The sequence below is a fragment of the Salmo salar genome, chromosome ssa29 (genome assembly GCF_905237065.1).
Source record: "Salmo salar chromosome ssa29, Ssal_v3.1, whole genome shotgun sequence".
Taxonomy (NCBI): domain Eukaryota; kingdom Metazoa; phylum Chordata; class Actinopteri; order Salmoniformes; family Salmonidae; genus Salmo; species Salmo salar.
Window position 1 is genome coordinate 39030411 of NC_059470.1, and position 27474 is coordinate 39057884.

At 46.0% G+C, this 27474-nt stretch overlaps 1 protein-coding gene across 2 annotated transcripts in view; it reads left to right on the top strand.

The window, feature by feature from the left end:
• dipk2ab (divergent protein kinase domain 2Ab) overlaps positions 1-21547 on the top strand; it is a 90241-nt gene extending 68694 nt beyond the window's left edge. For both annotated transcript variants that reach the window (XM_045710747.1, XM_014181835.2), the window contains 2 exons: positions 10399-10702; positions 20619-21547. In XM_045710747.1, the coding sequence (XP_045566703.1) occupies positions 10399-10702; positions 20619-20968 (654 nt within the window). In that variant the 3' untranslated portion in view covers positions 20969-21547. The remainder of the gene's footprint in view (positions 1-10398; positions 10703-20618) is intronic.
• The last annotated feature ends 5927 nt before the right edge of the window (positions 21548-27474 follow it).

Here is a 27474-nt window from a genome sequence, read left to right on the forward strand (position 1 = left end):
AAGGGTGGGACACACACACACACACACACACGGAGTCCAGGCCAAATGTTCACTATACTTAGCCTAGCCTTCTGATAATTAGCATAACCTAGGACTTATTGATTAATAAAATAATATTTTATAATATTTTTATATAAAATTTTGTCTCGTTCATCGTTTTCTTGATTTTTCTTTATTTTTTATATCTTCCTGTCATCTTGACTTAGCTGAGCCATGCATCTTGTGTCGTAGGTAGTATTACTATGCCACAGAGGCTACTCTGCTGCTACTGTAAACCACAGCTCTGCAGCTGTATTACACTGTATTACTCACACTCTATAGTCCCGGCAGTAAAACAACCGGAAGTTTCTTTGTGAAGCTTCACTGCATCTCTTTAGCAGAGCGAGAAGGCTATTTCTTTATTGATTGATGGGACCTGGCAATTATGTAAGGCCACACGGCACTCAAACCCACTGGAACGTTTCATTTGCAATTTCTACCTTTTCAGCGTTTCTGACTGGCCAGCCTGTGATCCTGGGGGGGGGCCTTGTGATGTCAGTAGCCTGTGATCCTGGGGGGGGCCTTGTGATGTCAGTAGCCTGTGATCCTGGGGGGGGGCTTGTGATGTCAGTAGCCTGTGATCCTGGGGGAGGGCCTTGTGATGTCAGTAGCCTGTGATCCTGGGGGGAGGGCCTTGTGATGTCAGTAGCCTGTGATTCTGGGGGGGAGGGGCTTGATGTCAGAGCCTGTGTTCCTGGGGGGAGGGGCTTGTGATGTCAGTAGCCTGTGATCCGGAGGAAGAGGGGCTTGTGTTCCGGAGGGGGAGGGGCTTGTGACGTCAGTAGCCTATTCTTCGGGGGGAGGGGCTTGTGTTAGCGGATCCTGGGGGAGGGGCTTGTGATGTCAGTAGCCTGATTCTTCGGAGCGGGAGGGGCTTGTGATGTCAGTAGCCTGTTATCCGGAGGGGGAGGGGCTTGTGATGTCAGTAGCCTGTTATCCGGAGGGGGAGGGGCTTGTGACGTCAGTAGCCTATTCTTCGGAGCGGGAGGGGCTTGTGTTCCGGAGGGGGAGGGGCTTGTGACGTCAGTAGCCTATTCTTCGGAGCGGGAGGGGCTTGTGTTCCGGAGGGGGAGGGGCTTGTGACGTCAGTAGCCTATTCTTCGGAGCGGGAGTCTGGTAAAGGTTTACCAGACACTGGAATATGTTTCTGAGTGACAGTGAGGGCTTTGCATAGGCGCTTTGTTACGCTTTTTTGGGGGGACTGGAACAATTTTTTTGGAACGTTATTAACTGGTTCCCATGCTTTTAAAATAATAAGTCGATAGATCAATTTTGTTCCCGATTCTGTTCCTCAACAAAAACAAAACATGTTTTCACTTCTGTTCCCTGAACCTATTCCAACCCCTGGTCATAACCCACTACTTCTAGGAGATAGGGGAGAGAAATGATCTGACTGACTTTTCTATTCTGAGAGGGAGACAAAATACACTGGCTGTAATATTAGGCTCCCATTAACCCTGCCCACAATCTCTCTCCTCTCTCTCCTCCACTCTCTCCTCTCTCTCCTCCACTCTCTCCTCTCTCTCCTCCTCTCTCTCCTTCACTCTCTCCTCCTCTCTCTCCTTCACTCTCTCCTTCACTCTCTCCTCTCTCTCCTTCACTCTCTCCTCTCTCTCCTTCACTCTCTCCTTCACTCTCCGTCACTCTCTCCTCTCTCTCCTTCTCTCTCTCCTCTCTCTCCTTCACTCTCTCCTCTCTCTCCTTCACTCTCCGTCACTCTCTCCTCTCTCTCCTCTCTCTTCTCTTCTCTCTCCTTCACTCTCCGTCACTCTCTCCTCTCTCCACTCTCTCCGTCACTCTCTCCTTCACTCTCTCCTCTCTTTCCTTCACTCTCTCCTTCACTCTCTCCTTCACTCTCTCCTTCACTCTCTCCTTCACTCTCTCCTCTCTCTCCTTCACTCTCTCCTTCACTCTCTCCTTCACTCTCTCCTTCACTCTCTCCACCATCTCTCCTTCACTCTCTCCTCTCTCTCCTTCACTCTCTCCTTCACTCTCTCCTTCACTCTCTCCTTCACTCTCTCCTCTCTCTCCTCTCTCTCCTTCACTCTCTCCTTCACTCTCTCCTCTCTCTCCTTCACTCTCTCCTCTCTCCTTCACGCTCTCCTTCACTCTCTCCTCTTTCTCCATCACTCTCTCCTCTCTCTCCTCCTTTCTCCTCATGAAGTGATGTAGCCTGACTCTCTCTGCTCATTGACAAAGCAGCAGACTGACAACAAAGGAGAGCCATATTTAGCAGGCAGGTCACTGGTTGACTCAATTCCCCCTGCCTGTCCTGTTAAAATTTACACCGCATGACTGAGGGGCTGAAAGGGGGAAGGAACACTTTCTCTCCTGTTCTCTCATTCTTTAGCTGTCTATGGTTCTCTCTCTCTCTCTCTCTCTCTGCTCTCTCTGCTTTCTCTTTGTCTAGCCATCTATGGCTCTCTCTCTCTCTGCTTTCTCCTTTTCTAGCCATCTATGGCTCTCTCTCTCTCTCTGCTTTCTCCTTTTCTAGCCATCTATGGCTCTCTCTCTCTCTGCTTTCTCTTTGTCTAGCCATCTATGGCTCTCTCTCTCTCTCTCTCTGCTTTCTCCTTTTCTAGCCATCTATGGCTCTCTCTCTCTCTCTGCTTTCTCCTTTTCTAGCCATCTATGGCTCTCTCTCTCTCTCTCTCTGCTTTCTCTTTGTCTAGCCATCTATGGCTCTCTCTCTCTCTCTGCTTTCTCTTTGTCTAGCCATCTATGGCTCTCTCTCTCTCTCTCTCTCTCTCTGCTTTCTCTTTGTCTAGCCATCTATGGCTCTCTCTCTCTCTGCTTTCTCTTTGTCTAGCCATCTATGGCTCTCTCTCTCTCTCTCTCTCTCTGCTTTCTCTTTGTCTAGCCATCTATGGCTCTCTCTCTCTCTGCTTTCTCTTTGTCTAGCCATCTATGGCTCTCTCTCTCTCTGCTTTCTCTTTGTCTAGCCATCTATGGCTCTCTCTCTCTCTCTCTGCTTTCTCTTTGTCTAGCCATCTATGGCTCTCTCTCTCTCTCTCTCTGCTTTCTCTTTGTCTAGCCATCTATGGCTCTCTGCTCTCTCTGCTTTCTCTCTCAATATGTCTCCCTTTCTCTCTCTCACTCGCTAGCCTGGGGGTATTCTACAGGGCAGGATTATCTTCTGAGTTAGTGAGCTAAGTAACTTTCAGCAACAAACACACTAGTTGATAAAGATCTGACTCCATATCAACAGCAGTAATGGTGGATAAAGAGGGTAAGATCTGACTCCATATCAACAGCAGTAATGGTGGATAAAGAGGGTAAGATCTGACTCCATATCAACAGCAGTAATGGTGGATAAAGAGGGTAAGATCTGACTCCATATCAACAGCAGTAATGGTGGATAAAGAGGGTAAGATCTGACTCCATGGCAACAGCAGTAATGGTGGATAAAGAGGGTACGATCTGACTCCATGGCAACAGCAGTAATGGTGGATAAAGAGGGTACGATCTGACTCCATGGCAACAGCAGTAATGGTGGATAAAGAGGGTAAGATCTGACTCCATGGCAACAGCAGTAATGTTAGGTGTGTTGGGGACAGGATACTGATAGACTATTGGGACCTTACTGTCCTCATGCTATTGCTGGGCGATATGGCCTAAAAATCATAGCTAATTTTTTTTTTATTAAAACTAATGGGTTTTTCACAATATATACAGTTGAAATCGATATGTATATGAAGTTTACATACACCTTAGCCAAATACGTTTCAACTCAGTTTTTCACAATTCCTGACATTTAATCCTAGTAAATATTACCTGTCTTAGGTCAGTTAGGATCACCGCTTTATTTTAAGAATGTGAAATGTCAGAATAATATTAGAGAGAATGAATTATTTCAGCTTTTATTTCTTTCATCACATTCCCAGTGGGTCAGAAGTTTACATACACTCAATTAGCATTTGGTAGCATTGCCTTTTAAATTGTTTAACTTGCGTCAAACGTTTCGGGTAGCCTTCCACAAGCTTCCCACAATAAGTTGGGTGAATTTTGGCTCTTTTTCCCTCATTTTCTTCCAAACATAACGATGGTCATTATGGCCAAACAGTTCTATTTTTATTTCATCAGACCAGAGGACATTTCTCCAAAAAGCACAATATTTGTCCTTATGTGCAGTTGCAAACCGTAGTCTGGCTATTTTATGGCGGTTTTGGAGCAGCAACTTCTTTGCTGAGCGGCCTTTCAGGTTATGTCGATATAGGACTCATTTTACTGTGGATATAGATACTTTTGTACCTGTTTCCTCCAGCATCTTCACAAGGTCCTTTGCTGTTGTTCTGGGATTGATTTGCACTTTTCGCACCAAAGTACGTTCATCTCTAGGAGCGGTATTTCCGCGCTCATTTCTGAGCGGTATGACGGCTGCGTGGTCCCATGGTGTTTATACTTGCGTACTATTGTTTGTACGATGAACGTGGTACCTTCAGGTGTTTGGAAATTGTAACTAGGTTACCATGTTACAATCTACAGGCTAAACTAGGTTACCACATTACAATCTACAGGCTAAACTAGGTTACCATATTACAATCTACAGGCTAAACTAGGTTACCACATTACAATATACAGGCTAAACTAGGTTACCACATTACAGGGTAAACTAGGTTACCACATTACAGGCTAAACTAGGTTACCACATTACAATCTACAGGCTAAACTAGGTTACCATATTACAGGCTAAACTAGGTTACCACATTACAGGCTAAACTAGGTTACCACATTACAATCTACAGGCTAAACTAGGTTACCATATTACAGGCTAAACTAGGTTACCACATTACAGGTTAAACTAGGTTACCACATTACAGGTTAAACTAGGTTACCATATTACAATCTACAGGCTAAACTAGGTTACCATATTACAATCTACAGGCTAAACTAGGTTACCACATTACAGGTTAAACTAGGTTACCACATTACAATCTACAGGCTAAACTAGGTTACCACATTACAGGCTAAACTAGGTTACCACATTACAGGCTAAACTAGGTTACCACATTACAGGCTAAACTAGGTTACCATATTAATTACAGGCTAAACTAGGTTACCATATTACAATCTACAGGCTAAACTAGGTTACCACATTACAGGCTAAACTAGGTTACCACATTACAGGCTAAACTAGGTTACCACATTACAATCTACAGGCTAAACTAGGTTACCACATTACAGGTTAAACTAGGTTACCACATTACATATTACAGGCTAAACTAGGTTACCACATTACAGGCTAAACTAGGTTACCACATTACAGGCTAAACTAGGTTACCATATTACAATCTACAAGCTAAACTAGGTTACCACATTACAGGTTAAACTAGGTTACCACATTACAGGCTAAACTAGGTTACCATATTACATGCTAAACTAGGTTACCACATTACAGGCTAAACTAGGTTACCACATTACAGGCTAAACTAGGTTACCACATTACAATCTACAGGCTAAACTAGGTTACCACATTACAGGCTAAACTAGGTTACCACATTACAGGCTAAACTAGGTTACCACATTACAGGCTAAACTAGGTTACCACATTACAGGCTAAACTAGGTTACCACATTACAGGCTAAACTAGGTTACCATATTACAGGCTAAACTAGGTTACCATATTACAGGCTATGCTAGGTTACCACATTACAGGCTAAACTAGGTTACCACATTACAGGCTAAACTAGGTTACCACATTACAGGCTAAACTAGGTTACCACATTACAGGCTAAACTAGGTTACCACATTACAGGCTAAACTAGGTTACCACATTACAGGCTAAACTAGGTTACCATATTACAATCTACAGGCTAAACTAGGTTACCACATTACAGGCTAAACTAGGTTACCACATTACAATCTACAGGCTAAGCTAGGTTACCACATTACAGGCTAAACTAGGTTACCACATTACATATTACAGGCTAAACTAGGTTACCACATTACAGGCTAAACTAGGTTACCACATTACAGGCTAAACTAGGTTACCACATTACAATCTACAGGCTAAACTAGGTTACCACATTACAGGCTAAACTAGGTTACCACATTACAGGCTAAACTAGGTTACCACATTACAGGCTAAACTAGGTTACCACATTACAGGCTAAACTAGGTTACCACATTACAGGCTAAACTAGGTTACCACATTACAGGCTAAACTAGGTTACCACATTACAGGCTAAACTAGGTTACCACATTACAGGCTAAACTAGGTTACCACATTACAATCTACAGGCTAAACTAGGTTACCACATTACAGGCTAAACTAGGTTACCACATTACAATCTACAGGCTAAACTAGGTTACCACATTACAGGCTAAACTAGGTTACCACATTACAGGCTAAACTAGGTTACCACATTACATATTACAGGCTAAACTAGGTTACCACATTACAGGCTAAACTAGGTTACCACATTACAGGCTAAACTAGGTTACCACATTACAATCTACAGGCTAAACTAGGTTACCACATTACAGGCTAAACTAGGTTACCACATTACAATCTACAGGCTAAACTAGGTTACCACATTACAATCTACAGGCTAAACTAGGTTACCACATTACATATTACAGGCTAAACTAGGTTACCACATTACATATTACAGGTTAAACTAGGTTACCACATTACAGGTTAAACTAGGTTACCACATTACAGGCTAAACTAGGTTACCATATTACAGGCTAAACTAGGTTACCACATTACAATCTACAGGCTAAACTAGGTTACCACATTACAGGCTAAACTAGGTTACCACATTACAGGCTAAACTAGGTTACCACATTACAGGCTAAACTAGGTTACCACATTACAGGCTAAACTAGGTTACCACATTACAGGCTAAACTAGGTTACCACATTACAGGCTAAACTAGGTTACCACATTACAGGTTAAACTAGGTTACCACATTACAGGCTAAACTAGGTTACCATATTACAGGCTAAACTAGGTTACCACATTACAATCTACAGGCTAAACTAGGTTACCACATTACAATCTACAGGCTAAACTAGGTTACCACATTACAATCTACAGGCTAAACTAGGTTACCACATTACAGGCTAAACTAGGTTACCACATTACAGGTTAAACTAGGTTACCACATTACAGGCTAAACTAGGTTACCATATTACAATCCATTATACAGGCCTAGCCTACTCCTCATTTGTCATGCTGAACAACCCTGTGTGTGTGTGTGTGTGTGTGTGTGTGTGTACACGATAAGAGAGTCTTACAACAGTTATCAAAAGCCCAGTGACCCCGCCAGACCAGTCTCGACAGAGCGGTAGCAGTGAAGTGAGAGAACAGAATGGCAGGCCCATCGTCAGTTTAGCTGACTAATCATTTGTTTAGTATGTACCGCCACCTCTTTCCCACAACTCCCGGCTCTGTGGCAAGAGTCCAGCTGTCTCTGGAACACCGCACACTCTGACATTCTCACAATGTATGTTTTTTAAATAATTGACGCCTCATTAAAGTTTGAACAAGAGGAGACTGCATTAATAATGAATCGTTTTCCCTGATACCTACAAATGGAAAGCTGTGGTGTTGGATGGCTATAGCTGTAAGGTGAGAGGCAAACTAACTAACTCCTACCTGCATGAATCTCTCTCTCTCTCTCTCTCTCTCTCTCTCTTCTCTCTCTCTCTCTGTCTGCTGTTAGGCGTCTCTGGCTACAGACATGGATATCAGCTATCAGAAACACACAGTGATTTAATACAACATCGTGGTTAGCAGGCAGTGCTCAGGTGGGCTCCGGTACATGTTTTTTTTTTTTTTTTTTAGTCTTGGCTGAGAGAGAGAGAGAGAGAGAGAGAGACAGAGAGAGAGAGAGAGAGAGAGAGAGAGAGAGAGAGAAAACACCAATCCAGTTCCTCAGAGGGCTGGCCACTCAGCCAACTACAGCTGCCTCAAACTCTCCTCATTTCAGCCGTGTGTGTGTTTGCCTTACTGCAATATTGAAACTGATTCCTTCCAAATACACACAGAAGCCTCTCCTTCTCCTTGGCCTACGTGAGTAAGACATTTAAACGTGTTAAACCTCGCAAGGCTACCAGCCCAGACGGCATCCCTAGCCTCTTCCTCAGCATGCTCAGACAAGTTGGCTGGTGTGTTTACAGACATATTCAATCTCTCTCTATCCCAGTCTGCTGTCCCCACCTGCTTTAAGATGTCCACCATTGTTCCTGTACCCAAGAAAGCAAAGGTATCTGAACTACATCACTATCGCTCCGTAGCACTCACTTCTGTCATCATGAAGTGCTTTGAGAGACTAGTTAAGGATCATATCACCTCCACCTTACCCAACACCCTAGACCCACTTTAATTTGCTTATCGCCCCAATAGGTCCACAGACGATGCAATCGCCATCACACTGCACACTGCCCCTATCCCATCTGGACAAGAGGAATACGTATGTAAGAATGCTGTTCATTGACTACAGCTGAGCATTCAACACCATAGTACCCTCCAAGCTCATCATCAAGCTGGAGGCCCTGGGTCTGAACCCTGCCCTGTGCAACTGGGTCCTGGACTTCCTGACGGGCCGCCCCCAGGTGGTGAATGTAGGAAACAACATGTCCACTTCGTTGATCCTCAACACTGGGTCCCCACAAGGGTGCGTTCTCCTGTACTCAGCCCTCTCCTGTACTCCCTGTTCACCCATGACTGCGTGGCCATGCACGCCTCCAACTCAATCATCATGTTTGCAGACGACACAACAGTGGTAGGCTTGATTACCAACAATGACGAGACGGCCTACAGGAAGGAGGTGAGGGCTCTCGGAGTGTGGTGTCAGGAAAATAACCTCACACTCAATGTCAACAAAATGAAGGAGATGATCGTGGACTTCAGGAAACAGCAGAGGGAGCAGCCCCCTATCCACATCGACGGGACAGTAGTGGAGAAGGTGGAAAGATTTAAGTTCCTCGGTGTACACATCACGGACAAACTGAAATGGTCCACCCACACAGACAGCGTGGTGAAGGAGGCAACCTCAGGAGTCTGAAGAAATTTGGCTTGTCACCTAAAACCCTCATAAACTTTTACAGATGCACAATCGAGAGCATCCTGTCAGGCTGTATCACCGCCTGGTACGGCAGCTGCTCCGCCCACAACCGTAAGGCTCTCCAGCGGGTAGTGAGGTCTGCACAACGCGTCACCGGGGGCAAACTACCTGCCCTCCAGGACACCTACACCCCCCGATGTCACAGGAAGGTCAAAAAGATCATCAAAGACAACAACCACCCGAGCCACTGCCTGTTCACCCAGCTACCATCCAGAAGGCGAGGTCAGTACAGGTGCATCAAAGCTGGAACCGAGAGACAGAAGCTGTTTTTCAATCTCAAGGCCATCAGACTGTTAAACAGCCATCACTAGCACTCAGAGAGGCTGCTGCCTACCATACAGACTTGAAATCATTGGTCACTATAATAAATGGATCACTAGTCACTTCAATAATGCCACTTTAATAATGTTTACAAATCTTACATTACTCATCTATGTATATACTGTATTTTATTCAATCTATTGCACCTTGCCTATGCCGCTCATCCATATATTTATATATTCTTATTCCACCCCTTTAGATTTGTGTGTATTAGGTATTTGTTGTGGAATTGGTATATTACTTGTTAGATATTACTGCAATGTCGGAACTAGAAGCACAAGCATTTCGCTACACTCGCATTAACGTCTGCATAACCATGTGTAATGTGACCAATAAAATATTATTTGATTTGAAACTTTTGGTTCCTACACTGGTCAATAATTCCTCACTGGCTTATTAATTTGTAATCAATGTCAAACAGCAATGTGTTCAAGGTGCTGCCCACTATAGTATTAGAATAGTCAGTTTATTTACAGTTTCCAACAGTTCATTATGTGTTGGGCCATATCGTGCTGCGTGGCACAGTGGACATTTTAAAACGAATGCAGGAATTGATCAATTGTATTTTTCATTTAAACTTTTATTTAACGAGGCAAGTCAGTTAAGAACAAACTCTTATTTTCAATGACGGCCTAGGAACAGTGGGTTAACTGCCTTGTTCAGGGGCAGAACAACAGATTTTGTATCTTGTCAGCTCAGGGATTTGATCTTGCAACTTTTCGGTTGCTAGTCCAACGCTCTAACCACTAGGCTACGCTGCCGCCCCAAAATAAATGCAGAATTTGTTTAGTGTTTGGCGTGTGTATATTTTCTAATATAGTGTTGTTTTTTTACTGTAAAGTGTTGCACTTCAAATGCAACTTCAACTTCACGATCTGATTTAATTCACTTTGCGTACATACCTCCTTTCTTCTTCTCTCCTCTAATAACCAACATCTCTTCTTCTCTCCCCGTTATCCTACAGAGTTTCCCGTCAGACGAGGGCTGGCCGTTCGCCAAGTACCTGGGAGCGTGTGGTCGCGTTGTGGCGGTGAACTACGTCGGCGAGGAGCTGTGGTCTTTCTACAACGCTCCGTGGGACAAGAGGGTTGACCTGGCCCGACAGCTGATGGACATCGCTGAGCAGCTCACCAACAACGACTTTGAGTTTGCCCTCTACCTGCTGGACGTGAGCTTTGATAACTTTGCAGTGGGGCCGCGGGACGGCAAGGTCATCGTGGTGGACGCTGAGAACGTCCTGGTGGCCGACAAGAGACTGATCAAACAGAGTGAGTTGTTACACTGGGGGGTAGAGAGGTGGGGGGTAGAGATGTGGGGGGGGGTAGAGAGGTGGGGGGGGTGGAGAGGTGGGGGGGGTAGAGAGAGGGGGGGTAGAGAGGTGGGGGGGGTAGAGAGGGGGGTGGGGGGAGGTGGGGGGGGTAGAGAGGTGGGGGGGTAGAGATGTGTGTGGGGGGGTAGAGGGGGGGGTAGAGAGAGTGTGTGGGGGGGTAGAGGGGGGGGTAGAGAGAGTGTGAGGTGCGAGGGATAGAGAGGGGGGGGGAGGTAGAGAGGTGGGTGGGGGGGTAGAGAGGTTTGGGGTGTGATACTAAGAGCTGTGTGTGTGTATGGTGTTTTCTCGGTTACTATGACGCCCGGTGTGTGTGTGTGTGTGTGTGTGTGTCCTTCACACGCCCTGTGTGTGACAGACTTGTACACTGTTGAAGTCTACACTACATCACATTACCACGTTCTGTATCCATGTACGGACGGATTAAACCTCTGATTATCCGTGTGTGTTTCTCCCAAAGAACCTCAGAATACTGTCCGTCGCGTCCGATCTAGGCTGGAGGGCGGTGCGTTTTCTCACCGCGTCTATATGTCTAACATTTACGTCACTTATCAGAGCGATACACACACCTGACCAGATTAAGGTGAATCGTTAACTAGTGCCCCAGTCTGTCATTTCAAAAGTAAACTTTGTGATAAACAGCAATAGATGAACCAAGAGGGTTTATGTCCAGGACACTAGTTTTCCCCGCCAAGCCACCGTGTCCATGGGGACTGGTGCCGAGCCACCGTGGTGCCAAGCCACCATGTCCATGGGGACTGGTGCCAAGCCACCGTGTCCATGGGGACTGGTGCCAAGCCACCGTGTCCATGGGGACTGGTGCCAAGCCACCGTGTCCATGGGGACTGGTGCCAAGCCACCGTGTCCATGGGGACTGGTGCCAAGCCACCGTGTCCATGGGGACTGGTGCCAAGCCACCGTGTCCATGGGGACTGGTGCCAAGCCACCGTGTCCATGGGGACTGGTGCCAAGCCACCGTGTCCATGGGGACTGGTGCCAAGCCACCGTGTCTATGGGGGACTGGTGCCAATGTGCTTGGTGTCTAAATCAAAAAATGTATATTTAACATATCGATGGGTGTGTTAATTGTGTCGATAATCCTCTTCTTTAGAAAACCATTTTTGTTTTCTAACCCGATGTCTCTATTGTAATCCGTTTTTAAGAGTTATTGGAGTTGTTAACCCCTTGTAGGATGGTGAGAATTAGGTCTACTAGCTACCTGCCAGTGACACTCTCCCGTTAAACTAGTCGTCTTTGTTCTGCAGGACATAAAACGATACAGAGGTAGGATGGATCTCTATTTCAAACATGACGTTTTTTTAAAGAAAACATATATATATATATATATTTTAGTATACGCTTTTCATGTTAATTTTTCAAAGCGTTTTACATTCAAATTCAGTTTGTGTCATTTAATAATTTAACTTTTTATGACCCACGGAGAAGAAAACATTTTTTTTTGAAGACTTACGACTACAAAAAAAATGTAAAATCCTAAAAAAGTTGTTAAGACAGAAAGAGCTGCACACCCTCTATGAACACAGGGCTGATTATCTGGTTTACGAGGTCAGGAAATCCTATGTTTTGGACAGAATGCTAATGATATGTTAGAGAGAGGTGCCGCTGAAACTTTCACAACATCAATAAATCACATTTGTCTTCGTAAAAAAAATGTTTTTAATAACATAAGGGGAGTGTCATCACCTGCACTGCGCCGTGTGTGTGTGTGTGTGTGTGTGTGTGTGTGTGTGTGTGTGTGTGTGTGTGTGTGTGTGTGTGTGTGTGTGTGTGTGTGTGTGTGTGTGTGTGTGTGTGTGTGTGTGTGTGTGTGTGTGTGCGCTGTCTACATACACACATCCTGGTCAACGCTGTCTATATACACACATCCTGGACAATGCTGCCTTCATACACACATCCTGGACAACGCTGCCTATATACACACATCCTGGTCGACGCTGTCTATATACACACATCCTGGTCAACGCTGTCTATATACACACATCCTGGTCGACGCTGTCTATATACACACATCCTGGTCAACGCTGTCTATATACACACATCCTGGACAATGCTGCCTTCATACACACATCCTGGACAACGCTGCCTATATACACACATCCTGGACAACGCTGTCTATATACACACATCCTGGACAACGCTGCCTATATACACACATCCTGGACAACGCTGTCTATATACACACATCCTGGTCGACGCTGTCTATATACACACATCCTGGTCGACGCTGTCTATATACACACATCCTGGTCGACGCTGTCTATATACACACATCCTGGTCGACGCTGTCTATATACACACATCCTGGTCAATGCTTTCTTCATACACATCCTGGTCGACGCTGTCTATATACACACATCCTGGACAACGCTGTCTATATACACACATCCTGGTCGACGCTGTCTATATACACACATCCTGGTCGACGCTGTCTATATACACACATCCTGGACAACGCTGTCTATATACACACATCCTGGTCGACGCTGCCTATATACACACATCCTGGTCAATGCTGCCTATATACACACATCCTGGTCGACGCTGCCTATATACACACATCCTGGTCGACGCTGCCTATATACACACATCCTGGACAACGCTGCCTATATACACACATCCTGGTCAACGCTGCCTATATACACACATCCTGGTCAACGCTGCCTATATACACACATCCTGGACAACGCTGTCTATATACACACATCCTGGACAACGCTGCCTATATACACACATCCTGGACAACGCTGCCTATATACACACATCCTGGACAACGCTGCCTATATACACACATCCTGGACAACGCTGCCTATATACACACATCCTGGTCAACGCTGCCTATATACACACATCCTGGTCAACGCTGCCTATATACACACATCCTGGACAACGCTGCCTATATACACACATCCTGGTCAACGCTGCCTATATACACACATCCTGGTCAACGCTGCCTATATACACACATCCTGGACAACGCTGTCTATATACACACATCCTGGACAACGCTGCCTATATACACACATCCTGGACAACGCTGCCTATATACACACATCCTGGACAACGCTGCCTATATACACACATCCTGGACAACGCTGCCTATATACACACATCCTGGACAACGCTGCCTATATACACACATCCTGGTCAACGCTGCCTATATACACACATCCTGGTCAACGCTGTCTATATACACACATTCTGGACAACGCTGCCTATATACACACATCCTGGTCAACGCTGCCTATATACACACATCCTGGTCAACGCTGCCTATATACACACATCCTGGACAACGCTGCCTATATACACACATCCTGGTCGACGCTGTCTTCATACACATCCTGGTCGACACTGTCTATATACACACATCCTGGTCGACGCTGTCTATATACACACATCCTGGACAACGCTGTCTATATACACACATCCTGGACAACGCTGCCTATATACACACATCCTGGACAACGCTGCCTATATACACACATCCTGGTCAACGCTGCCTATATACACACATCCTGGTCAACGCTGTCTATATACACATTTAGAGCTTGACAATCCAAGCTGCTCTCTGGCCATTCAGAGTTTAAAGGAGCGCTATGCAGAAATCACTCCGCCATTTACTGGTTGCTGAAATTCAAATAGTTTGTGACAAAACAAGCAATATATAGTGTAGAGAATCATTGTACCATCTAAACCGTTATATTACCGTTTTGAAGCTGGTCTATAAAACCGTGCGTATTACCAGTCAAAAGGTTGGACACACTTATTCATTCCAGGGATTTTCTTTATTTTTTAAAAATGTTCTACATTGTAGAATAATAGTGAAGACATCAAAACTATGAAATAACACACATGGAATCATGTATTAACCAAAAACAGTGTTAAACAAATCAAAATATATTTTATATTTTAGACTCTTCTTCAAGTCTTTGCCTTGATGACTCTTTGTCTTGATGACAGCTTTGCACACTCTTGGCATTTTCTCAACCAGCTTCACCTGGAATGCTTTTTCAACAGTCAACAGATTTCCATTTCCAACCTGGAATGCTTTTTCAACAGTTCCCACATTTGCTGAGCACTTGTCGTCTGCTTTTCCTTCACTCTGCGGTCCGACTCATTCCAAACCATCTCAATTGGGTTGAGGTCGGGTGATTGTGGAGGCCAGGTCATCTGATGCAGCACTCCATCACTCTCCTTCTTCGTCAAATAGCCCTTACACAGCCTGGAGGTGTGTTGGGTCATTATCCTGTTGAAAAACAAATGATAGTCCCACTAAGCACAAACCAGATGGGATGGCGTATCACTGCAGAATGCTGTGGTAGCCATGCTGGTTAAGTGCGCCCTGAATTCTAAATAAATCACACCTCCTCCTCCTCCATGCTTCACGTTGGGAACCACACATGCGGAGATCATCCATTCACCTACTCTGCGTCTCACAAAGACACAGCGGTTGGAACCAAAAATCAACAATTTGGACTCATCAGACCAAAGGACAGATTTCCACCAGTCTAATGTCCATTGCTCATGTTTCTTGGCCCAATCAAGTCTTTTCTTCTTATTGATGTCCTTTAGTAGTGGTTTCTTTGCAGCAATTCGACCACGAAGGCCTGATTCACGCAGTCTCCTCTGAACAGTTGATTTCGAGATGTGTCTGTTACTTGAACTCTGTGAAGCATTTATTTGAGCTGCAATTTCTGAGGCTGGTAACTCTAATGAACATATCCTCTGCAGCAGAGGTATCTCTGGGTCTTCCTTTCCTGTGGCGGTCCTCATGAGAGACAGTTTTATCATAGCCCTTGATTGTTTTTGCGACTGCACTTGAAGAAACTTTCAAAGTTCTTGACATTTTTCTGATTGACTGACCTTCATGTCTAAATGTAATGATGGCTGTAGTTTATCTTATTTTATTTGAGCTGTTCTTGCAGTAATATGGACTTGGTTTTTCTACCAAATAGGGCTATCTTCTGTATACCACCCCTACCTTGTCACAACACAACTGATTGGCTCAAACACATTAAGAATGAAAGAAATTCCACTCTTTAACTTTTAACAAGGCACACCTGTTAATTGAAATGCATTCCAGGTGACTACCTCATGAAGTTGGTTGAGAGAAGGCCAAGAGTAGGTGTGTCCAAACTTTTTTGACTGGTACTGTAACCTATGCTTACACCTGCTACACAGTCTCTTTCCCTCTCTCTCCATCTCTCTCTCCCTCTTCTCTCTCTCTCCTCTCTCTCCCTCTCTCTCTCTCTCTCTTTCTCCTTTTCTCTCTTTCTCTCTCTCTCTCTCTCCTTTTCTCTCTTTCTCTCTCTCTCTTTCTCCTTTTCTCTCTTTCTCTCTCTCTCTTTCTCCTTTTCTCTCTCTCTCTTTCTCCTTTTCTCTCTTTCTCTCTCTCTCTTTCTCCTTTTCTCTCTTTCTCTCCTTCTCTCTCTCCTCTCTCTCCTCTTTCTCCTCTCTCTCCTCTTTGTCCTCTCTTTCTCTACCTTCTACCCTCTGTAGTTTTAAGTGCATCGGTCAGTCTGTCAGTTAACCGTGACATGTGGTGCTTCACTGGCTCTGAAATGTGTGTGTGTCAAGTGGTGATTGAGCTGAAAGGGCCCTTCGACAACGGGGCACCAATGGGGGCTGTGATGGACACTAGTTGGCTGACGAGGCAGCAGTGTGTTGTGTCTCAGCAGCAGCAGCAGCAGCAGCAGTAGCAGTGTGATTGAGTCGTTCTGACAGGGCCGGAGGACCACTGCATTAGAACGGCTGATTACGGTTTGAATCCTCAGGGATCATCCTCCTCTATAACTATTGATCCTCTTTAATGCAACTCCAACTGTTTCCTCCCTAAATAGAAAGATACATTTTAAAATGAACACATGAAGGAGAAAATAAAATGTCCAAATAGATTTATTTCAATAAAACTAAAGTCGTTGGTCTTTTTCTGCCAGATTAGATGTTAAATTCGTTTTTTTGGTTGTTTGTGTCCCAAAATAATGTATATAAATGCCTCTGATGACACAGACTCTTGCAGTAATCTCCTCGAGGTCCGTTATCTCCTTGAGGTCCGTTATCTCCTCGAGGTCCGTTATCTCCTTGAGGTCCGTTATCTCCTCGAGGTCCGTTATCTCCTCGAGGTCCGTTATCTCCTCGAGGTCCGTTATCTCCTCGAGGTCCGTTATCTCCTCGAGGTCCGTTATCTCCTCGAGGTCCGTTATCTCCTCGAGGTTCGTTATCTCCTCGAGGTTCGTTATCTCCTCGAGGTCCGTTATCTCCTCGAGGTTCGTTATCTCCTCGAGGTTCGTTATCTCCCCGAGGTCCGTTATCTCCCCGAGGTCCGTTAAATCCCCGAGGTCCGTTACCTCCTTGAGATCATGTAAAGTCAGTGCTTAATTTGAACCGGATTGTGTCGGGAAACATGATTCATTTTGTTTCAGAACCCTTTTACCAGGATCAGGTACCTTTCTTGACACGAACAATAATTGTCACTGTTTGTTTCAATGTAAAGAAATGATTTCAAGTTGTCTCCTCTGTAATTCTCCTGCCCCCTGAAAACGTCATGTGAAAACATGCCTGGTATTCCAAGAACTGATGTGTGTTGGGACAGCGCGGGTTCATGGTCTGTATTCATTATAGACTGTATAGACCACCACCTATATAGACTGTATAGACCACCGCCTGTATAGACCTCCGCCTGTATAGACTGTATAGACCACTGCCTGTATAGACCACCGCCTGTATAGACCTCCGCCTGTATAGACTGTATAGACCTCCGCCTGTATAGACTGTATAGACCACCGCCTGTATAGACTGTATAGACCACCGACTGTATAGACCACCACCTGTATAGACTGTATAGACCACCGCCTGTATAGACCACTGCCTGTATAGACCACCGCCTGTATAGACTGTATAGACCACCGCCTGTATAGACTGTATAGACCACCGCCTGTATAGCCCACCGCCTGTATAGACTGTATAGACCACTGCCTGTATAGACTGTATAGACCACTGCCTGTATAGACTGTATAGACCACCGCCTGTATAGACTGTATAGACCACCGCCTGTATAGACTGTATAGACCACCGCCTGTATAGACTGTATAGACCACCGCCTGTATAGACTGTATAGACCACTGCCTGTATAGACTGTATAGACCTCCCCCTGTATAGACTGTATAGACCACCGCCTGTATAGACTGTATAGACCACCACCTGTATAGACCACCGCCTGTATAGACTGTATAGACCACCACCTGTATAGACTACCACCTGTATAGACCACTGCCTGTATAGACTGTATAGACCACCACCTGTATAGTCTACCCCCTGTATAGACTGTATAGACTACCACCTGTATAGACTACCACCTGTATAGACCACTGCCTGTATAGACTGTATAGACCACCACCTGTATAGACCACCACCTGTATAGACTGTATAGACTACCACCTGTATAGCCTGTATAGACCACCGCCTGTATAGACCACCGCCTGTATAGACTGTATAGACCACCACCTGTATAGACTGTATAGACCACCCCCTGTATAGACTGTATAGACCACCGCCTGTATAGACCACTGCCTGTATAGACCACTGCCTGTATAGACCACCACCTGTATAGACTGTATAGACCACCCCCTGTATAGACTGTATAGACCACCGCCTGTATAGACCACTGCCTGTATAGACCACCACCTGTATAGACTGTATAGACAACTGCCTGTATAAACCACCGCCTGTATTGACTGTATAGACCACCGCCTGTATAGACCACTGCCTGTATAGACCACTGCCTGTATAGACCACCGCCTGTATAGACTGTATAGCCCACCCCCTGTATAGACTGTATAGACCACCGCCTGTATAGACTGTATAGACCACCCCCTGTATAGACTGTATAGACCACCCCCTGTATAGACCACTGCCTGTATCTCTCATCTCTCCAGAGTTCCACTTCGTCATTTATTCCCTGATAGAGTCGTAGGTGCGGTAAGGGTGCTGGTGGTCCTGCAATCCCCCCCCCCCCGATAAACTGAAATAACTTTAACAAAATGATTAGCATTACATCTGTCTCTTCAGAAAGAAAATGAAATCATTATTAAATCCACTAAACCATGAGTAGGCGTGAAGTTTAGCCACAGAGGATCAATAGCTTCTTTTTAAAATATATATAGATTATCTGTGGATTGTGTGTAGCCCAATCACAAAGGCATGCCTACAATCAGGAAGCACGTTGAATCTGTCGGTGAAACTGCATGCAGACAAAACAGGCCTTTTTATTTCAATCGCGGGAAAAACACAGAAAGCAAATGGATATGTAGTGAAAACAGAAGACTAATCTTTCTGTAAAGCTGCCGACACAGTAGATCCATTTCCTAATCGGCCTATTGAACGAACGTTCTTGTTTTACAAAGTAAAACGAGCGAGAGAGAGATGAGATGAGCTTTTGGCGTGGACCGTCGTCAGTGAGTGAGGTGAGCTGCGTTTCATTTGGTGAGTCAGTGAAACTGGAAAGTTTTTTTTTTTTAGGACTATCATTTTCTCCTCGTATTGTACCATAATGTCTCCTCATAACCTAGACCTTGGTGGATTCAAGACGAGGTTATTTCTATTGATTCTCAGTTTGACAGTGTCAAAGTAGTCTGGCATTTTGATCATTTCTCGTGCAGTATTAAAAGAGATTCTGCTAAAGTCTAGACAGTCATCTAAAATTATGTAGAATTGCATGAAATGCGTTTTTTATAAAAGGCAACAGTTTTACAGTGTGCAACTACTGCGGTATGCAAATTAATGTATATATATTATTTATGCGCTCAGGTACCTCAGAGCCCCCAGGTCACCCTCACTCTCGGACGACTTTGTTTGTTTGTTTGTTTCCCCGACACCTCCCAATTCATAATTGAAGTGCTGTGAAAAGGTTTTCCTTTTAGATATTTAAAATGAGACGGTGCAGCAGCCATTTTAAAACCCCTCGCTTGAAGCGGCCATTGAATGTCCAGTCACGGCGTAGGCTAATGAAGGGTTTTCAAGTTTTATAGTGAAACGGAATCCGTTCACTAGTGTTTGTTCACAGTCTGAATCGATTCCAGTTCAGCTTTTTTTTTTTGGGGGGGGGATTGATCTGAATTAGTTTTTAACACAACAATGATGAGGATATGAATGATGCATTTCCTGTTGCTGCAATGGACTCACTCTAATTATGGCTATTTCCTCTCACAGTATTCCTAGTCATCTCTCTCAGTAGTAGTAGTATACCTGTCTAACCTCTCTGTCTCTCTCCCCCAATCTCTCTGTCTCTCTCCCCCTCTCTCTCTGTCTCTCTCCCCCTCTCTCTGTCTCTCTCCGTCCCTCTCTCCGTCCCTCTCTCCACCACTCTCCCCTACCTCCACCACTCTCTCCACCACTCTCTCCCCCTCTCTCTCCGTCCCTCTCTCCCTTCTCTCTCCCCCACTCTCTCTGTCCCTCTCCCCTCTCTCTCCCCCTCTCTCTCCCCACTCTCTCCCCCTCTCTCTCCCCCTCTCTCTCCCCCTCTCTCCACCACTCTCCCCCCTCTCTCCGTCCCTCTCTCCCCACTCTCTCTGTCCCTCTCCCCTCTCTCTCCCCACTCTCTCTGTCCCTCCCCACTCTCTCCCCCACTATCTCCCCCACTCTCTCCCCCTCTCTCCACCTCTCTCTCCGTCCCTCTCTCCCCTCTCTCTCCCCACTCTCTCTGTCCCTCTCCCCCTCTCTCTCCCCACTCTCTCTGTCCCTCCCCCACTCTCTCCCCCTCGCTCCCCCTCTCTCTCCCTCTCTCTCCATCCCTCTCCCCATCCCTCTCCCCCTCTCTCTCTCTCTCTCTGTCTCTCCAGATAAACCAGAGAACTATGACGTTTGGTACGAGAGTCGCTTCGAGGACTGTGACAAAGAGGCCTGCCTGTCCTTCTCCAAGGAGTCTCTGTGTACCCGCGTCACCGTGGACCACAACTACTACGCCGTGTGTCAGAACCTGCTGTCGCGTTACGCCACGTGGCGAGGGACCACCGGCGGGCTGCTCCACGACCCCCCCGCCCACGTAGCCAAAGACGGCCAGCTGGAAGCGCTGTTGGACGAGTGCACCAACCCTAAAAAACGCTACGGACGCTTCACAGCCGCCAAGGAGCTGAGGGACTACCTCACGCAGCTAGTTTCCTCCTCTTCCTCCTCCGCCACGGCGAGGTAATGAACAGAACCTACGCTTGGCGGTAGCCTGCAGCTCGGCGTGGCTGGTCAGAGTTGGGTTTGGGTTTCACCCCCTCCCTCCCTCCCCCCCCTGACCTTGTCCCCAGGAACTTTACCCATGACCCTCCTCGTCTCACTTCAAGTGCAGGAGATCTCGTCCTCACTGGTCACACGGCAGCAGCAGTGATTTGGTCCTCTCCTTTCCTGGTGGAAACCCAACCTGCAAAGCTTGATGGGAGTTGTTTTAAAGGGAACTTCACTGCTGGTTTATATTATTACTTCTGACTTTGTTTGGTAGCTGGTGAGAATGAGGTGCTTGGAGCTAGTGGACCAGGAGAAAGGGGATTGACAGAACCCTCTCACCCCAGAGAAGGACTGCTATCCTGGGGGAGAGCTGAGGGACGACCGTGTGGCTACTCTAATGTAGCATGTGGTGTCTGACTAAATGACTTCTCTCCCCTCTGTCCACCAGGACTCCTCTCTGTCTGTCCACCAGGACTCCTCTCTGTCTGTCCACCAGGACTCCTCTCTGTCTGTCCACCAGGACTCCTCTCTGTCTGTCTGTCTGTCCACCAGGACCTCTCTCTGTCTGTCCACCAGGACTCCTCTCTGTCTGTCCACCAGGACTCCTCTCTGTCTGTCCACCAGGACTCCTCTCTGTCTGTCCACCAGGACTCCTCTCTGTCTGTCCACCAGGACTCCTCTCTGTCTGTCCACCAGGACTCCTCTCTGTCTGTCCACCAGGACTCCTCTCTGTCTGTCCACCAGGACTCCTCTCTGTCTGTCCACCAGGACTCCTCTCTGTCTGTCCACCAGGACTCCTCTCTGTCTGTCTGTCCACCAGGACTCCTCTCTGTCTGTCTGTCCACCAGGACTCCTCTCTGTCTGTCTGTCCACCAGGACTCCTCTCTGTCTGTCTGTCCACCAGGACTCCTCTCTGTCTGTCTGTCCACCAGGACTCCTCTTCTGTCTGTCCACCAGGACTCCTCGTCTGTCTGTCCACCAGGACTCCTCTCTGTCTGTCCACCAGGACTCCTCTCTGTCTGTCCACCAGGACTCCTCTCTGTCTGTCCACCAGGACTCCTCTCTGTCTGTCCACCAGGACTCCTCTCTGTCTGTCCACCAGGACTCCTCTCTGTCTGTCCACCAGGACTCCTCTCTGTCTGTCCACCAGGACTCCTCTCTGTCTGTCCACCAGGACTCCTCTCTGTCTGTCCACCAGGACTCCTCTCTGTCTGTCCACCAGGACCCTCTCTGTCTGTCCACCAGGACCTCTCTCTCTGTCTGTCTGTCCACCAGGGACTCTTGTGTTTGCTAACATTGAATCTTAACAATATGTTTTTTTTTGACAGCATCTATTTTTCATATGGTTTGGGGTTGAATGAATCTCAGAACAGAACCGTGTGTCAGAACAGAACCGTGTGTCAGAACAGAACCGTGTGTCAGAATTCTGGGCTGAGGGGAAGGTTCCTCCTATAGTCCCACAGTCAGTCCGGCAGCTGCAGAGACCTGGGCGCAGAACAGCAGGTAAAGAGAGGAGGGAGGTGAAAAAGATAAATCCTTGGTTGCTATTAAAGTCTTACTTCCTGCTACTGCTAATCAATCACTCAATTTCCAGTTCCCCTGGATTCAGGCAATCAACGTTTGGGAGAGGGGGGGTTGAGACAGAGGGGGGTTGAGAGAGAGGGGGGTTGAGAGAGAGGGGGGGTTGAGAGAGAGAGAGGGGGATTGAGAGAGGGGGGGGTTGAGAGAGAGGGGGTTGAGAGAGGGGGGTTGAGAGAGGGGGGGGTTGAGAGAGAGGGGGATTGAGAGAGAGGGGGGGTTGAGAGAGAGAGGGGTTGAGAGAGGGGGGGGTTGAGAGAGGGGGGACCCTGTAGGAACCTCCCTGTCTGTCTTGTGTCTGGAAACACAAGCTGAAATAGTACTAAGCCCAGGGTCAGGGTTAACCAAGCTGAAATAAGGGGCCCCCTGTTTGAATAGTTAAAAATGAAATACATCCTTAATTCCTTCCTTGGTGTAAACTCTGATCTGACATCAGTTGAGGTGAAAGACATTTAGTGGAATCACAGGAAGGAAGGAATAATGCATTTTCAAAGTATTCAACATACTGTGTCCCAACACTTCCAAATAGACTCCTCTCCTTGTTTCCTTTCCTTCACTACCAGTCACTATCACTGTTGGTGGATTATATATATATATATAGGAGGTTAAAGAACTGGATAGAGGGACATCATATGTCTTTCACCTATCAGGGTCTTTCAGATGAGTGGTGTTGTGTGGGTAAAGGAACAAGGACAGGAAGTGATTTGGAAGACTAGGGTCATATTTCCCATTGCTGTACCTACAGAGTCTGGAATTGGCTTTAATTGATGAATGGCTTTTTTAGTGTCTCGTTTTTCTAATGTTTCCTCCAATCTCCTCTACAGTTCCACTGTCTGTCTTCTGTTTGAAAAGGGAAATGCTGATTTTGTGTTAACTGTTCTGTGTGGGTTTTTTTTTTTTTTAATTTGTACTTCCTCAACAGCCCAGATTTGACTCGTCACACGTTGTAATTTCACATCTCTGAGTTTTGTGTTCAATATTAAACGTTGCCTCTTCACTACTCAGCGTACACTTTTGAGCCGTCAAACTTTAAATGGTCTATATTTCTTTAATCTCCAGCAAATGTTATGGGAAATCAAAGCTGGAAAAGCAGATCCAGAGGTTGGTTGCTTGTCCTTCTACAGGTCCGGGGGCGGGTTAAAGACCCCTGTCTGTCTGGTAAAGCAATAAAGACTAGTCTGGCTGAATAACGGATAGGATTATTATAGTTATGGTTTAGAATCTCCTTGTACACGTCTGAAATGGAACCCTGTTCCCTATATAGTGCACTACTTTTGACTACATGGGTAGTGCACTAAATAGGGAATAGGGTGCAATTTTGGACTCTCAACCCCTTTGTTTTTTTTGTTGTTATCAGGAATGTTTCCTGCTTCTCCGGGCCTGGAGGATTCTAATTGGTTCATTCAGTAGTTGGAGGAGGGATTTGTATGTGCATAAATAACTGTCTGCTTTTTGTACTGTAATTTTTCATTTGAGTATTATATCAGCGGTGTCTGATTTTACTGTGCCTTTCATTCAAAAGTTGTATTTACAACTTTTTAGTGGGTTTAAATATTAAAATATATATATATATATACTTACCTGATGTGTTGTTTCTGTCAGTCCATTACATACTCATGTTGTCACTACAGGTGTTTTGTGTTTTTGACTGCAGGTTATTGGCCTTTATAACATTTCAAAATATATTTATTTTCTTCTGTCACTCACTCTGGGGCTTGCCTGTCGCTCCGGGGCCTGCCTGTCGCTCCGGGGCCTGCCTGTCGCTCCGGGGCCTGCCTGTCGCTCCGGGGCCTGCCTGTCGCTCCGGGGCCTGCCTGTCGCTCCGGGGCCTGCCTGTCGCTCCGGGGCCTGCCTGTCGCACTGGGGGGCCTGCCTGTCGCTCTGGGGCCGGCCTGTCGCTCTTGGGCCTGCCTGTCGCTCTTGGGCCTGCCTGTCGCTCTGGGACCTGCCTGTCGCTCTGGGACCTGCCTGTCGCTCTGGGACCTGCCTGTCGCTCTTGGGCCGGCCTGTCGCTCTGGGGCCTGCCTGTCGCTCTGGGACCTGCCTGTCGCTCTTGGGCCGGCCTGTCGCTCTGGGGCCTGCCTGTCGCTCTGGGACCTGCCTGTCGCTCTTGGGCCGGCCTGTCGCTCTGGGACCTGCCTGTTGCTCTGGGGCCGGCCTGTCGCTTTGGGACCTGCCTGTCGCTCTTGGGCCGGCCTGTCGCTCTGGGACCTGCCTGTCGCTCTGGGGCCGGCCTGTCGCTTTGGGACTTGCCTGTCGCTCTGGGGCCGGCCTGTTGCTTTGGGACTTGCCTGTCGCTCTTGGGCCGGCCTGTAATCCTTCTGACAGTTATTTTTCCTATGCCTCCATCCCAGTTTGTACTCTGTTTTCTGCCTGTGTGTGTGTGTGTGTGTGTGTGTGTGTGCGTGTGTGTGTGTGTTTTGCACTAAGGCCTGAGTGCTTGCTCTCTAACCAGAGGATACGTGTGTGTGTGTGCAGTGCATTCTGAAAGTATACAGACCCCCTGACTTTTTCCACTTTTTGTTACGTTACAGCCTTATTCTAAAATGGATTAAAAAAATATAATGTAAACACAGAATACCCCATAATTACAAAGCAAAAACAGGTTCATAGAAATGTTTGCAAATGTATTACAAATAAATAAAAATATCACATTTACATAAGTATTCAGACCCTTTACTCAGTACTTTGTTGAAGCACCTTTGGCTGCGATTACAGCCTCAAGTCTTCTTGGATATGACGCTACAAGCTTGGCACACCTGTATTTGGGGAGTCTCTTACATTCTTCTCTGCAGATCCTCCTGGACTCCAATCAAGTTGTAGAAACATCTCAAGGATGATCAATGGGAACAGGATGCACCTGAGCTCAATTTACAGTCTCAAATCAAAGGGTCTGAATAGTTATGTTAATAATGTATTTCTGTTTTTAGTTTTTTTAATCAATTAGCAAACATTTCTAAAAACCTGTTTTCGCTTTGTCATTATGGGGTATAGTGATGTCGTTATGGGGTATTGTGATGTCATTATGGGGTGTTGTGATGTCATTATGGGCTGTTGTGATGTCATTATGGGCTGTTGTGATGTCATTATGGGGTATTGTGATGTCATTATGGGGTGTTGTGATGTCATTATGGGGTATTGTGATGTCATTATGGGGTGTTGTGTGTAGATTGATAAGGGGTAAAAAATGATAATTGAACACATTTTAGAATAAGGATGTAACGTAACAAAATGTGGAAAAAGTCAAGGTGTAGGAATACTTTCCGAATGCACTGTAGCTGCCTAACCAGAGTATAGCTCTCCCCCTCTGTGAACCCAGCTGAGATCAACACACACAGACCCCCACAGTAGTTAAATTGGTCCCTCCAGGTCTGAGACCCAGCACCTATGATCCAAATGAGAGACAGATGGAGCTGAGCCCTTTAGTTATGCAAATGTTGAATTGTCTACATGTAAACAATCAGCCAGCAACACCAGTAATAAAACAGCAAAATCCCACAAGCCCCGGTAGGGGACTGGTCGACCTATTCAGTTGGTCCGCTTGTTGCATACAGATGAGGAAGTGACACACAGAGAGAAACACACAAGCTGTTTTAATGGCCTGAACTTAGGAGGAGGAGTATCGCACCTTTTTCAACCCCCCCCACGGTGGAAACGCCATGTTCCGATGGTGTTGAATACATCGCGGAGAGATGGGAGCTAAATTAAACACAGGTTACAGCTAGACCTACATTACCTTCACAGTACATGTTTGGCTGAGCACCAGTGGAATGGGTTTTTGGGGGGGAGGGGGGGTTATTCAAGTCATCAATATGTTACAACAACAACATGCTTAGAGTTTGTGATCTAGCTAATGATTAGCCCAATGGGGTCCATGCAGATGAGCTGGGGTGGAGCTAACTACTGTACTGCTCCAGCCAATCACAAGCTGCATGACTGTGTATTGGTATTTAACTCTTCTTCTTCTCTCTGTTCATCTCAATTTTACCTCATCCTTCTCTTCTTCTTCTTCTCTCTGTTCATCTCAATTTTACCTCATCCTTCTCTTCTTCTTCTTCTCTCTGTTCATCTCAATTTTACCTCATCCTTCTTCTTCTTCTTCTCTCTGTTCATCTCAATTTTACCTCATCCTTCTCCTCTCTGTAATTCTCCCGTCTTTCTTTGACACCCAGTATACATTGTCGTGGGGTGTGTTTAGTATTTAGCTACATGGGTGGGGTGGCTTTTCAGCAGGGCTGGTGCCTGTTGATTTCCATAGCACGTTTTTATTTTTTTTAAATGTTATTTTTTTATGTGTGATATATTAAAGACAATGGGCGGAATGTGAATTTCAATTTTGGGGAAGCTGATGTAACAGTGTAGGTTCCGCCCCTCTCTTCGCCCCAACCTGGGCTCGAACCAGGGACCCTCTGCACACATCAACAACTGACACCCCACGAAGCACCGTTACCCATCGCGCCACAAAAGCCGAAACCCAACTTCAAGTCTCAGAGCCAGTGACGTCACCGATTGAAACGCCACCGCTAACTAACTAGCCATTTCACATCGGTTACACTTACAATTTATCCTACCATTTTTACCGATCTACATGGCAGTTATTAATATATATATTTTTATATGCGCATTTTCGTAAAACAGTTTTATTTCAATAATAAAGTTCTCAATCATAGTCACATGGTTAATAATCATAAAAATCCGAATTATAATGATAAAATGTAAAACTAATGCGTGAGCACCAGCCTCTCCTATATGGACACATTGATACCCCGTTATCCGTTGTCGGCTAAAGAAACGAGAACTCCTGGGAGACAGCAGCAGCCCTAACAACTAGATAGACCAACAGCAGACAAAAATAACAACTGGAGAAAATGTCCTGATTTAAAATGCTGCTTCTTTCAATCACAT